This window comes from Salvelinus sp. IW2-2015, unplaced genomic scaffold (assembly GCF_002910315.2).
Source record: "Salvelinus sp. IW2-2015 unplaced genomic scaffold, ASM291031v2 Un_scaffold1418, whole genome shotgun sequence".
Lineage (NCBI taxonomy): Eukaryota > Metazoa > Chordata > Actinopteri > Salmoniformes > Salmonidae > Salvelinus > Salvelinus sp. IW2-2015.
Window position 1 is genome coordinate 140567 of NW_019942894.1, and position 13218 is coordinate 153784.

At 41.8% G+C, this 13218-nt stretch overlaps 1 protein-coding gene across 1 annotated transcript; it reads left to right on the forward strand.

Annotated features, from left to right (window-relative positions):
• The first annotated feature begins 6794 nt into the window (after positions 1-6794).
• On the forward strand, positions 6795-10527 carry LOC112070760 (tubulin alpha chain-like). Its single transcript, XM_024138209.2, has 4 exons — positions 6795-6932; positions 8572-8794; positions 8962-9110; positions 9370-10527. Exons 1-4 carry the CDS (start codon positions 6930-6932, stop codon positions 10345-10347), a joined length of 1353 nt encoding a protein of 450 aa, XP_023993977.1. The 5' UTR covers positions 6795-6929; the 3' UTR covers positions 10348-10527.
• The last annotated feature ends 2691 nt before the right edge of the window (positions 10528-13218 follow it).

The window sequence follows — 13218 nt, forward strand, 5'->3', positions numbered from 1 at the left end:
AGGCACGGTCAAGGTAATGTACAGTAAACAGACAGTTCTACAGCATGGTCAAGGTAATGTACAGTACAGACAGTTCTACAGCACGGTCAGGTAAGTACAGTAACAGACAGTTTACAGCACGGTCAAGGAATGTACAGTAACAGACAGTTCTACAGCACGGTCAAGCAAGTTCGACCACAAAAACAACTATTGATTTAGAACCACAGAGATTTGTCGCAAAGTAAACAGGAGCTGCCTCCACTATTCCAGTGTCACGTTCTATAAAGGATTGGAGACAGGCGTAGGAATATACAATAGGGGGTTTAATACTCCACCCAAAAATACAACATGCCATGAAAGGCACGGGGACAAAGCCCAAAACAAATATGTATACAAAAACTACAGGGATGTAACGCAAACAAAAATGCGAGAGGTTAAACCTCTATTAAATACATGGGACGAGACCCGTAATAAGGTGTACACAATACAGGCAGCACAACGCCGAAACAACAGAGCACATGTACTCAACAAGACCAACGGATACGGGAACAATAACTGACCAAGACAAGGGTGAAGAAAGGCCACAATTACTAATCAGGGAGGAATGGGAACCAGGTAATGAAACGGTTCAGTGACACCTAGAAGGCCGGTGATGTAGACCTCCGGAACTGGTGCACGGAATGAGCAGCAGTACCGGGGGAATCCGTGACTTCCAGCACCATTTAAACTTCAACATCATCAAATCACCGCTGCTTTAGTCTAATACAGTGACAATTTAAAAAGATACCAAAAAACGAATTTTGTCCAATCAACGTAAAGCTAAATAGGATGTGGCTGTCCATGGCTCTGATTTCTGTGTGTGTGTTTGTGCCAGTAGAAAACATGTTGACTCACCCTACTTGTAGAGAAACACCAATGCCATCCTCCTCTCTTTCATGTTGACTAAACGGTCTATGACTCTGTCATACAGTACAGGCTTTTAGTTTTTGTTGCCCCAGGCTACCTGGATAAAATGCTTGCTCGCTAGCCTAACTTCCCTTCGTGGGCAACGTTAGCTAGTAAACATTAGCCTTCTACATCTAGCTACATATTGAACTAACATCCTCTCAGGCCAGGGGCACAACAATGTATGAAATAATGGGTGGATCAGAATCACTGTTATAATCATTGGCCAGTACAGAGAATGAAGTAAAATCACAAGTCCAACTCCCTATCTCCATCCATGGCTAATTTAKGAAAGGGACAATTTTAGCTAGCTGGCTAGTTAGCCACTGAAGGACATCAACCTAACGAGATGCAACAATTCAAGTTGTTTCTGTCGATGACGTTTGCTCTCCATGGGATTTGATAGGAGTGAAGCCAAATCCAAGATGGCTTCACCTTGACACTTGTTGTGGTGCGCCAGGACCATTCACAGTTGACCTCGCTCAGTTTAGCTCAACGCTGATTGGCTAATTTTGTATACTTTTTATATTGTCAACGGGAGGCCAGATGCTCGCTGGCTTCCCTTTGCCTTCAATGCTACGGGAGGCAACAATGTCCTACTCGTTTGGACCAGACAGCATCAGATACATGGTCTACACGTAGAGAGACAGAGGAACGCTGTTTCGCTCGCTCGAATGCTTTCCTTAACTTCCACATCAGGCAATGTTGTATGTTGTCCTGCGATTCCTTTCATAGATACGGTCCAGGTAAAGACCTGTCCGTGACCTAACGAAATATGAAAATATTCTGGATACTGTCACATAAGAATATTCCTGGAAAATGTGAGTTAGGTGCAACATAAGACATAAGAGTTTGAGTGAGAGGTCTAACTGGCGTCTCCAAGTGGCCACCCACCTCTCCAAACTGTGCAATTTAATCTAAGTAATTTAGCCACTTTTATAAGTCAAAGAAGAGTCTTCAAATATAAGGTACTTTTTTTTTTTTTAGCTCTCTTAGTTGTGCCATTGAGGAACTAGATTAAGCGTAATTGTTGTTTTGTTTGGAACACAACCGTGCACTTCGACATCACACAATTACTGTTGTTGTTTACGCCCTCCCAAAAACAGCCATTATATAAATCACAGTCTGGGTCAGCTGGGCATCGTTTGAAAGCTTGTTCTATTGCCAACATTGTCACGCCCTGACCGTAGAGATAATTTTTATGTCTCTATTTTGGTTGGTCAGGGCGTGAGTTTGGGTGGGCATTCTATGTCTGGTGTTCTATGTTGTCCTTGTTTTTGTATTTCTATGTGTTTGGCCTGGTATGGTTCCCAATCAGAGGCCGCTTTCTATCGTTGTCTCTGATTGAGAACCATACTTAGGTAGCCTGTTCCCACCTGTGTTTGTGAGTGGTTGTCTCTGATTGAGAACCATACTTAGGTATCCTGTTCCCACCTGTGTTTGTGGGTGGTTGTCTCTGATTGAGAACCATACTTAGGTAGCCTGTTCCCACCCTGTGTTTGTGGGTAGTTGTTTTCTGTTTTGTGTGTATACCTTACAGAACTGTTTCGTTTCGTTCTCTCTCTTTGTTGTTTTTGTCATTCAGTGTTCAGTTGATTTAATTACATTAAAATGAACACTTACCCCGCTGCACCTTGGTCCTCTTCTCCTTCTCCCGACGACGTTCCTTACAAACATGACTAGCTAAAGTTATAAAATACGATCTTACAGTGTTAAGCTTTCACAAGGCAATTCAGAGAAACAGATTGATAATTTTGGTACGCATAGAACGGAGTCATGAGTGCATTCAGGTGCGTGTTCCCGCGGCAAAATGTTTCTTCACAATAGACAAACGTTCTGTTCAGAACAACCCCAAGGGTATGACGCCATGCCATCTGGTAACTGTACATCAAACATATTGATCGTAAACGTTGACACTGTAGATGATATAAAAAATGTGTGAAGTGCAGACCCGGGTGTTTTAAAACTTGCTTGTATGACATCAAAGTGGTATTTATTATCTTCAACGTCTCATCTTTCAAAATACATAGAGTCGTCTTAATTTACAGCATTTCCCTCACTCAGACAACAGCATATTTTGGGGGGGGGCAAAAGTAGCCCAATTAGTGGGAGGGATGGGGTCAAGTTCTTGTCACGTGTGATGCTCAAGTATATAATGGCTGTCAGCCAAAACCCATACAGAGTTGTGAAGCACAGAGACTGTGAGCTCTGACATTTATAGCATGTATTTGTACAGCGACTGCGTTCCAATCGAAGTGCCTATCAGTGCTCAAATCAGGCCATTCTCAACCCGTATATATGGGTATGAGTGTTAAGGGTTATTAATAAGATAGCAGGGAGAATGATCCAAATCACAGGAAACACCTGAAGTCACACATATAACTATCTCAACTATAGCAATCATGACTAGTAACAGGTAGTGAAACCGCTTTTGTTTAAGAGCTACAGTGGGGCAAAAAAGTATTTAGTCAGCCACCAATTGTGCAAGTTCTCCCATTTAAAAAGATGAGAGAGGCCTGTAATTTTCATCATAGGTACACTTCAACTATGACAGACAAAATGAGGAAAAAAAATCCAGAAAATCACATTGTAGGATTTTTTATGAATTTATTTGCAAATTATGGTGGAAACATACATTTCTGCTGCATTGATGATTACAACTTGACTTAGAAGGATCTCTGTTGGGTGGGAGCCTCTCCAGCAGCCGACTTGGTATGAAATGCTATTTGTGACTTGGCTATTTTCTCCTATAATTTTCACTTACCAAACGTCACATAGTGGATAAGTTGAGACATTTTTTACATTCAACATCACGATAGTATTCATTATAAATGAATTACTGAAACTTAATTTTTAAGCCCACGTTTTATGATCATTATTTATAAACAGATCTGTCAGATGTATTTTACAGAGGGGGCACACTGACTGGACCAGGCAAAGATTTCCCCCCCCCCATATTCTCCCTAGTAAGTGGTTCCTTCCAAGGTGCACGGAGCAAAGAGATGCCTATGCCGGAAGCTAGATTATGTTTCTATCCTATCCATGTTTCTATGCTATCCATGTTTCTATGCTATCCATGTTTCTATGCTATCCATGTTTCTATGCTATCCATGTTTCAAAGCACTGTGCTATCCATGTTTTCTATGCTATCCAGTTGGTTTCTATGCTATCATTTTCTATCCTAGTCCTTCCAGTTTCTATGCTATCATGTTCTATGCTAGTCGCATGTTTCTATGCTATCCATGTTCTATGCTATCCAATATCCAGTTTCTATGCTATCCATGTTTCTATCCTATCCATGTGTTTCTATGCTATCCATGTTTCCTATGCTATCATCCATGTTCTATGCTATCCATGTTTCTATGCTATCCATGTTTCTATGTGCTATCCATGTCTTTATGCTATCCATGTTTTCTACGTCTATCCATGTTTCTATGCTATCCATGTTTCATCATGCTATGCCATGTTTCTATCTATCCATGTTCTTATCCTATCCATGTTTCTATGCCATTCCATATGTTTCTAATGGCTATCCGCTATGTTATCTATGCTATCCATGTTTCTATGCTATCCATGTTTCTATCCTATCCATTTCGTTTCTAGACTATCTATGTTTCTATGCTATCCATGTTTCTAGCTATCCAGTGTTTTCTATATTCTTACATATATTTTATTCACCTTTATTTAACCAGGTAGCCAGTTGAAAACAAGTTCTCATTTACAACTGCAGACCTGCGCAAGATAAAGCAAAGCAGTGCGACAAAAATAACAACACAGAGTTACACACATGGAGTAAACGGCTAGCTATCCACGTGTCTAGGCTATCCATTGAATAACTGACATTGAAATCCTTTCCCAGGATAAGGCTTGATTACATGCGCTTTAAAGCTTATTGCCAGGTCGCAATTGTAAATGAGAACGTGTTCTCAATTTGCCTACCTGGTTAAATAAAGGTGAAATAAAAATTTTCTACGAATTCTTTGAGAGGCTAAGTAGTTGTAACGAACACTGTGTCGCCCCTCCCATCCTCTCCCCTCACCCCACATGTCGCAGCACACATCTCCCGTCCCTACTCCTCCCACACTCTCTCCCCTAGCACAATCCTTCTCCCTGCCTACTATTCCTCCCTAACCCACCCGTTTTCTCCTCCCCTCTCTTCCCCCCCCCCCCCTCCACTCACCCCTCCCCATCCGTCTCCCCTCCCCACGCTTCTCTCCTACACATCCTTCCTTTTGGTCCTCGTTGTTTTCCATACGCAAGGGGTTTTTTCTTGAATTGCAGTGGCATTTTACTAAATGTACTGAATAAGATTCACGTTTCTTTCAATATTTTACCCAGATTTGAGCAGAGTTACTGCGAAGCATATTTAGTTTCTTTTAACAAAGAACCACCAGTCAGGAGGATACAGACAGCTCAAGAGGTATGCTTAGATATACAGAAAAATAGACATATACTGTATTTTACATAGAATTGAGCGTATGGCTCTAGATTTTGGTGCTTAAAAAATGCAAAATTCTCCAACATACGAACAGGGGGCCTAGCCCCCCACCCCCCCCCCCCAGACCACTCCCCATCAGTCCTCATGTACTTTGTGCCCCCCTCAGATTTGTGGGATGCATGACACCCCCGATTGATCACATCACTTTAATAAATACTTTTTAAAGGTTTAAGTTCCTTAGATTTGAGCATCTGTGGCTTCCATTTAACAAAATCCTCAATAAACAAAAGATGTCTAATTGTTGTTATCACTCCTACTGGTGGCCCAATGTTATCATAGTGGTCAATATTATATTAAGCTGCCATATTAGTTGATTTAGGCCAGTAAGATGTACCCATTGTGGCTTAGTTGGTAGAGCATGTACCACCAAGGTTGTGGGTTCATTTCCCACAGGAGATCAGTATGGAAAAAGTCCCAAAATGTACTCACTACTGCAAGTTGCTCTGGTCCAATTTGTAAGTCGCTCTGGATAAGAGCGTCTGCTAAATGACTTAAATGTAAATGTAAATGTAAATGATAAGAGCGTCTGCTAAAATGTAATGTAAAAACTATACAGTCATTTGTTTTCCTTAAATACCATTCTAGTTTGTTCAGCCATCCCTATCAGAAAAAAATGAATTGGGAATGAATAGGGTTTTGGGAATGAATAGGGTTTTGGGAATGAATAGGGTTTTGGGAATGAATCGGGTTTTGGGAATGAATCGGGTTTTGGGAATGAATCGGGTTTTGGGAATGAATCGGGTTTTGGGAATGAATCGGGTTTCGGGAATGAATCGGGTTTTGGGAATGAATCGGGTTTTGGGATAGAGGTCAGAAATAGGGTCTGAGGTTAACACAGGTTTAGGAGATCTACGTTTTGTTCTATGAGATAATACCAGTCAGTTAACATGACCTTTATGTGCTTTGTGTTTTTTTAATTTTTATTACATAAACGCTTCAAAATGCAAAAAAAAAAAGTGAAGTTAGCTGATGTAGATTATCTCATAGAACAAAACATATAAAATATCCTAAACGTGTGTTTACCACATAACCCATTTTCGGACTTTATCGAAATCCCTACAAAAACGTAATTCATTTTCATCCAACGATGATGCCTACAAAAATACGCCATTACTATTTCTCTCTACGCAACAGCAATCCAAGAACGACCCACCAACGGTGTCCCCAGCCAACCAGATTCTGCCTGTGAAAGAGGAGGGACTTGTTCTTTTCATACCAACAGTGTCCCCAGCCAACCAGACTCTGTCTGTGTGAAGGAGGAGGGACTTGTTCTTTTCATACCAACGGTGTCCCCAGCCAACCAGACTCTGTCTGTGTGAAGGAGGAGGGACTTGTTCTTTTTATACCAACCGTGTCCCCAGCCAACCAGACTCTGCTGTAGCTTCCTGCCTGCCTGTCTGTCTGCTTCCCGGCATATAAAAACCCCACCTCTTGCTTCCTCCGACAGTTCTGCCTTCTCTTCTGAATCCTCAACGTCAGCCTGTGAAGGAAAAGAAAACTAGACAAAATGGTGAGTGCTGACGCAGATTATAAAATCCTTTATGTATTGATTTCACATGGTATTCAAACGAAAATGATAGAATTAGATAAAGTTGAAAAGCATGTGGACGAAGGATTCTGTTCTATAAAGACCGTGGCGGTGGCACATGCCTGAAATCTGTTTTTGCCTAGTACTTATTTTTTTTACATTTTTATTTAACCTTTAACTAGGAAACGAGAACGTCACTGTGTACTAATGGTTCTATAAAGCATTTAGAATGTACTGTTAAGTTAAAAAAAATAAATGCAGTAAGAGACGCTCATCAACGTACCAAGTTCACCCATCCTGAGAATGTAATCTAATGCGCAATTGGCTTTGATTCCCGCCCTTAACTATCTCATCAGCGGATTCTCTGCATTGCCTGTTCGTCATATGTCGATGTTTTAGTGTGTTATGTATACAGCTGTTTTAAGGATACATGTGATTTTAGAATTATTTAGGTTAAATTCAAAATATATATTTGTTTGACAATCTATAGCTGTACATCCAATGTGGGTCATTGTTCTACTTGTTCATAGACTGTCCATTGTTTAAATACAATTTTTAAAAAAACACTTAGCTTCAGGACAAACATCAATTGCATATTTAAAAACAAAATTATTAGAAAAAAATGAACATGTTTTTTTGGACATTTCGGCATTTCAAAGAGGAGGATGACATGAAGCTAAGAGGAGAAGCGGTTTGGGATGGTAGCCATTTTCTGTGAGATCTGTCGCTGTTACACTGCAGTTGGTGCGCAGCTGGTTGGACGGAGGGAGAAAAGGAGCGCGGGGGATTAGGGGAGTGGCCCACAGGAACAAGGCACACCTTTTCGTCTCTGGTCCTCTGCTCTTAAAGATACAGGGTCATTAAAAAAAAAAAAAATTATCCTCAAATGGCAGAGGATTTGCAAGATGACTTACAGTATGAGTGTCATATACCCAAGATGGTGGCCAAGCAGGATAGCCTAGCCAATGGCTGTGTTTGAGAGCATCAAAACGATGGCTGACTGATCTACAAATTAACTTTCATCATAAAAAAAGACTCATTATTATTTGTAGATCAGTCGGTCAAAAGTGACCCATGATACATTGTGTTTTTGGTCCTCTTGGACACAGCCAATGACTTTTGAATTAAAAAAATATATTATTTAACCTTTTATTTAACTAGGCAAGTCAGTTAAGAACAAATTCTTATCTACACCAAGCTCGCCAGCTTGTAGTCCTAAAACGTATATGAGATCCTTCTGGTTCGTTCAGCCATCCTTAAGGGGAAAATAAATGTGAAAGAATAGTGATTTGGACTAGATGCCAAAAATAAGGTCTGAGGCTTAGGAGATATATGTTCTGATTATGAAGAATTAATACATTTATATTCCCAACTGTAATTGCTTCAAAAAATCACGAAGTTACGTTAGGACATTATATTACTGTAATAGATATTGTAGGTAGACAATAAAAGGGGAGATGAAGAAAGCAAGGTTGTCTTTTAGTAGTAAAAAAGACATTTGTATATCCTATCTATCATGTTAGTTTACTCTTTAATCTATGAAACAGCTTTAAAACCTAAACATTTGCATTTGATTCAAGTTTCCATGTGGTTGATCTCTTGTACCGCCTCTCTCTTTCAGCGTGAGTGTATCTCTATGCATGTGGGCCAAGCCGGAGTCCAGATGGGTAACGCCTGTTGGGAGCTGTACTGCCTGGAGCATGGGATCCAGCCAGACGGACAGATGCCCAGTGACAAGACTCGTGGAGGTGGAGACGACTCCTTCAACACCTTCTTCAGTGAGACCGGAGCCGGAAAACATGTCCCCCGTGCCATCTTCGTTGATCTGGAGCCCACTGTCATCGGTAAGATGAGACATACTAGAGAAAGCCCATCTTTGAATGTGCTGTTTTGATATTCTGTCCAAAGATATTCGAAATATTCAGATATTAGGATTTCCGAATATTCCAAATACTTGGATATTCTCATATTTGCAATATTCTGACATTTGGAATATACCTTTGTCTTTCAGATGAGGTGAGGACAGGTACCTATCGCCAGCTGTTCCACCCTGAGCAGCTCATTACGGGTAAGGAAGATGCTGCCAACAACTACGCCCGCGGTCACTACACCATTGGCAAAGAAATCATTGACCTGGTTCTGGACAGGACACGCAAACTGGTGAGTCATCATTCTCGATAACATAGAGTTCTAACTAGGGGTCTGCTAAAGAGACAGGGTTCTAGATGGGTTTTAACATGTTCTAAAAAGGTTATTTGTAGGGTAATAAGGTTCTACCTGGAACCATTAAAGGGATCTTCTAAACGGACAAGCAAAAAACCCTTTTATGGTTCTAGGTAGAAAATGAGAACAGGTTCTCCATTTTATTCTTACTAACGTAACATATGTAATGATGTTATTGTACCATTTCTCCATTCAGGCTGACCAGTGCACTGGACTCCAGGGATTCCTCATCTTCCACAGCTTTGGAGGAGGCACCGGTTCTGGTTTCACCTCCCTGCTGATGGAACGTCTGTCTGTSGACTACGGAAAGAAGTCTAAGCTGGAGTTCGCCGTTTACCCAGCTCCCCAGGTGTCCACGGCTGTGGTGGAGCCYTACAACTCTATCCTGACCACYCACACCACCCTGGAACACTCTGACTGTGCCTTCATGGTGGACAATGAGGCCATCTATGATATCTGCCGCAGGAACCTCGATATTGAGCGTCCCTCGTACACCAACCTCAACAGGCTCATTGGCCAGATCGTCTCCTCCATCACTGCCTCCCTRCGATTCGATGGAGCCCTGAATGTTGATCTGACAGAGTTCCAGACCAACTTGGTGCCCTACCCYCGTATCCACTTCCCTCTGGCTACCTATGCCCCAGTCATCTCMGCTGAGAAGGCCTATCACGAGCAGCTGTCAGTSGCTGACATCACMAAYGCCTGCTTYGAGCCRGCCAATCAGATGGTGAAGTGTGACCCTCGTCACGGCAAATACATGGCCTGCTGTCTCCTGTACCGTGGCGACGTTGTTCCCAAAGATGTCAACTCTGCCATCGCTGCCATCAAAACCAAGAGGAGCATCCAGTTTGTGGACTGGTGTCCCACTGGCTTCAAGGTGGGTATCAACTACCAGCCCCCTACGGTGGTTCCTGGAGGAGACCTGGCCAAGGTCCAGAGGGCYGTGTGCATGCTGAGYAACACCACAGCYATCGCTGAGGCCTGGGCCCGTTTGGACCACAAGTTTGACCTGATGTATGCCAAGAGAGCCTTCGTGCACTGGTACGTTGGTGAGGGCATGGAGGAGGGAGAGTTCTCTGAGGCCAGAGAAGACATGGCAGCCCTGGAGAAGGATTATGAAGAGGTGGGCACTGACAGCGTGGGAGAAGAGGATGAGGAGGGAGAGGAATATTAAAGGGTTAAACAAACTAGGCGTTTGTCACCCTACATTCCAACACTGCTGGAGGCATACACTTAACATGACAGCAACACATTCCCCACTGCAGTGTTAACAGTCTCTGCTACATCTTGTCATGTGCCAGGGTTCTCAATAAACGCCACGTCTCTTGTCTAGACGAAAAATAGAATGTCAAAACGAGTTTGTTTTTTGGGGAGGGGGGAAATCTGTGGGGCTTTTCGCAGAGGCCACCACCTACTGCTGTCAATATGAATACTGTTGTAGCCTACTGAAGTGACACAGGTAAAAATCACTGAATCATTTTTAGCCTCTTGAGTGACTCATTAAACTTTTGATCTTTTGGGTGGGTGGAATCTATGGATATTTGGTAGTGATTCAACCCAACATTTCTGCTGATCTTGTCCCTGAATGCTGATTACAGCTTCATTGAGATGGACATCTGTTGGGTGGGAGCCTCCAGCAGCAGACTTGGTTTGAAATGCTCCTATTATTTGCTTATAGAAAATATGTTATATTTGCCTATAGCCTGTACTCACTGATTTGACAGGGCTATTTTCTCTGACCATTTCCTCCTCGCTAACATCACATACACTTAGAAATAAAGGAGAGCCGCACACTCTAGGGAATCAGATGCAAAAATATTTAATTTACCAACGTTTCGACAGGCAAGCTGTCTTCATCAGGGTACAATCACAGACACTGTGGGATGACTCGTTTATATATTGTGTCAAGACACACAGGTGTCTGTAATCATGGCCAAGAGTGGCCTAATATCATTGGTTAATTTCTCAAATATTAAAATGGCATAGAAAGAGCAACATACAAATGGATAGCATACGATCATAGACTCACTTAAGACCACACAAGCCTACAAACAACCACAATGGCAGTCGCAATAATCACAAGAATGGCTTCAGATCAAAGTCTACGTTGAGACCGAAGGGAGCAAGGGTCTTTAAGTTAAAGATCCAAGCAGCCTCGTTTTAACAATAAATTATCGCGGTCACCCCCTCTCCTAGGGAGGGTGACATGTTCGATGCCAATATAACGCAGAGATTAAATCGAGTGGCCTGCCTCCAAAAAGTGGGCCGCAACTGGGTAGGTCAAGTTTTGGCACCTAATGGTGCTACGATGCTCAGATACATACTTTTAATTCACGCTTTGTTTTACCCACATTTTCCCCACAAGGACAAGTTATAAGATAAATAACTGCCTTAGTGGAGCACGTAATAACACCTTTGATTGGGATCGATTTCCCTGTTTTGTGGGTGTTTGAAGGATCTGCATTTATAAGTGCCATTGAAAATATATTATATTTGCCTATAGCCTGTACTCACTGATTTGACAGGGCTATTTTCTCTGACCATTTCCTCCTCGCTAACATCACATACACAACACCGTGACCACTTCCTCCTCGCTAACATCACATACACAACACCGTGACCACTTCCTCCTCGCTAACATCACACACAACACCGTGACCACTTCCTCCTCGCTAACATCACAACACCGTGACCACTTCCTCCTCGCTAACGTCACATACACAACACAGTGACCACTTCCTCCTCGCTAACATCACACACAACACCGTGACGTGTTGCAGCTCTAGTATTCTCATCTGTAACCAGGAGGTGGCACTGTAACCTAATGTAAATCAATCAAATGTATTTATAAAGTTTTTTTTTCACAAAGTGCTGTACAGAAACCCAGCCTAAAACCCCCAAACAGCAGCAATGCAGATGTAGAAGCACGGTGGCTAGGAAAAACTCCCTAGAAAGGCCAAAACCTAGGAAGAAACCTAGAGAGGAACCAGGCTATGAGGGATGGCCAGTCCTCTTCTGGCTGTGCCGGGTGGAGATTATAACAGAACATGGCCAAGCGGTTCAAATGTTCATAAATGACCAGCAGGGTCAAATAATAATCACAGTGGTTGTAGAGGGTGCAACAGGTCAGCACGTCAGAAGTAAAAATCTGACACCGTGGTTGGATTCACAAGAAGTTCATCTTTAAACCTATGTAAATGATGTTTTGTTTTCTGAATTTTTATAATGAGTATTTATGTATTTGAATTTGGTACGACACCAGGTTTAAAGACCCCATGTTATCTGAATGTAAATTGTATCCGTAAAGTTCATAGAAACATGTCAAACGATGTTTATATTCAATCCTCAGGTTGTTTTTAGCCTAATAATCGATAATATTTCAACCGGACAATAACGTCAATATGAAAGGTAAACATGAAAGGCACTCTCTCGGTCGCGCTCATGAAAAAGCTCTGTGACACGGCAGGGTCCACTCATTCAGACTGCTCTTACTCCCTAATTTTTCAGAATACAAGCCTGAAACAATTTCTAAAGACTGGTGACATCTAGTGGAAATCATAGGAACTGCAATTTGAGTCCTAAGTCAATGAATACTGTAATGGCATTGAATAGAAAACTACAAAACCCCCAAAAAATCCTACTTCCTGAATGGATTTTTCTCAGTTTTTCGCCTGCCAAATCAGTTCTGTTATACTCACAGACACTATTTTAACAGTTCCGGAGACTTTAGAGTGTTTTCTATCCAAATCTACCAGTTATATGCATATTATATCTTCTGGGCCCAAGTAGCAGGCAGTTTAATTTGCGCATGCTTTTCATCCAAAATTCCAAATGCTGCCCCCTACGCGAGATAAGTTTTAAGAGTGATTTGGTTGTCTCCGGAAAGGAAAAGGTTGGGAAGCACTGTTTAGCCTACTCAGTAGCCTCCTCTCATTTCATTTGTATTAAATGGTTCAATTATAATATGGGCAATTGACCAGTAAGGTTTTCAAGAGTGGAAAAAATACATAAAATTGTGTTAAATTAATTTTTTAAAACAAGATTC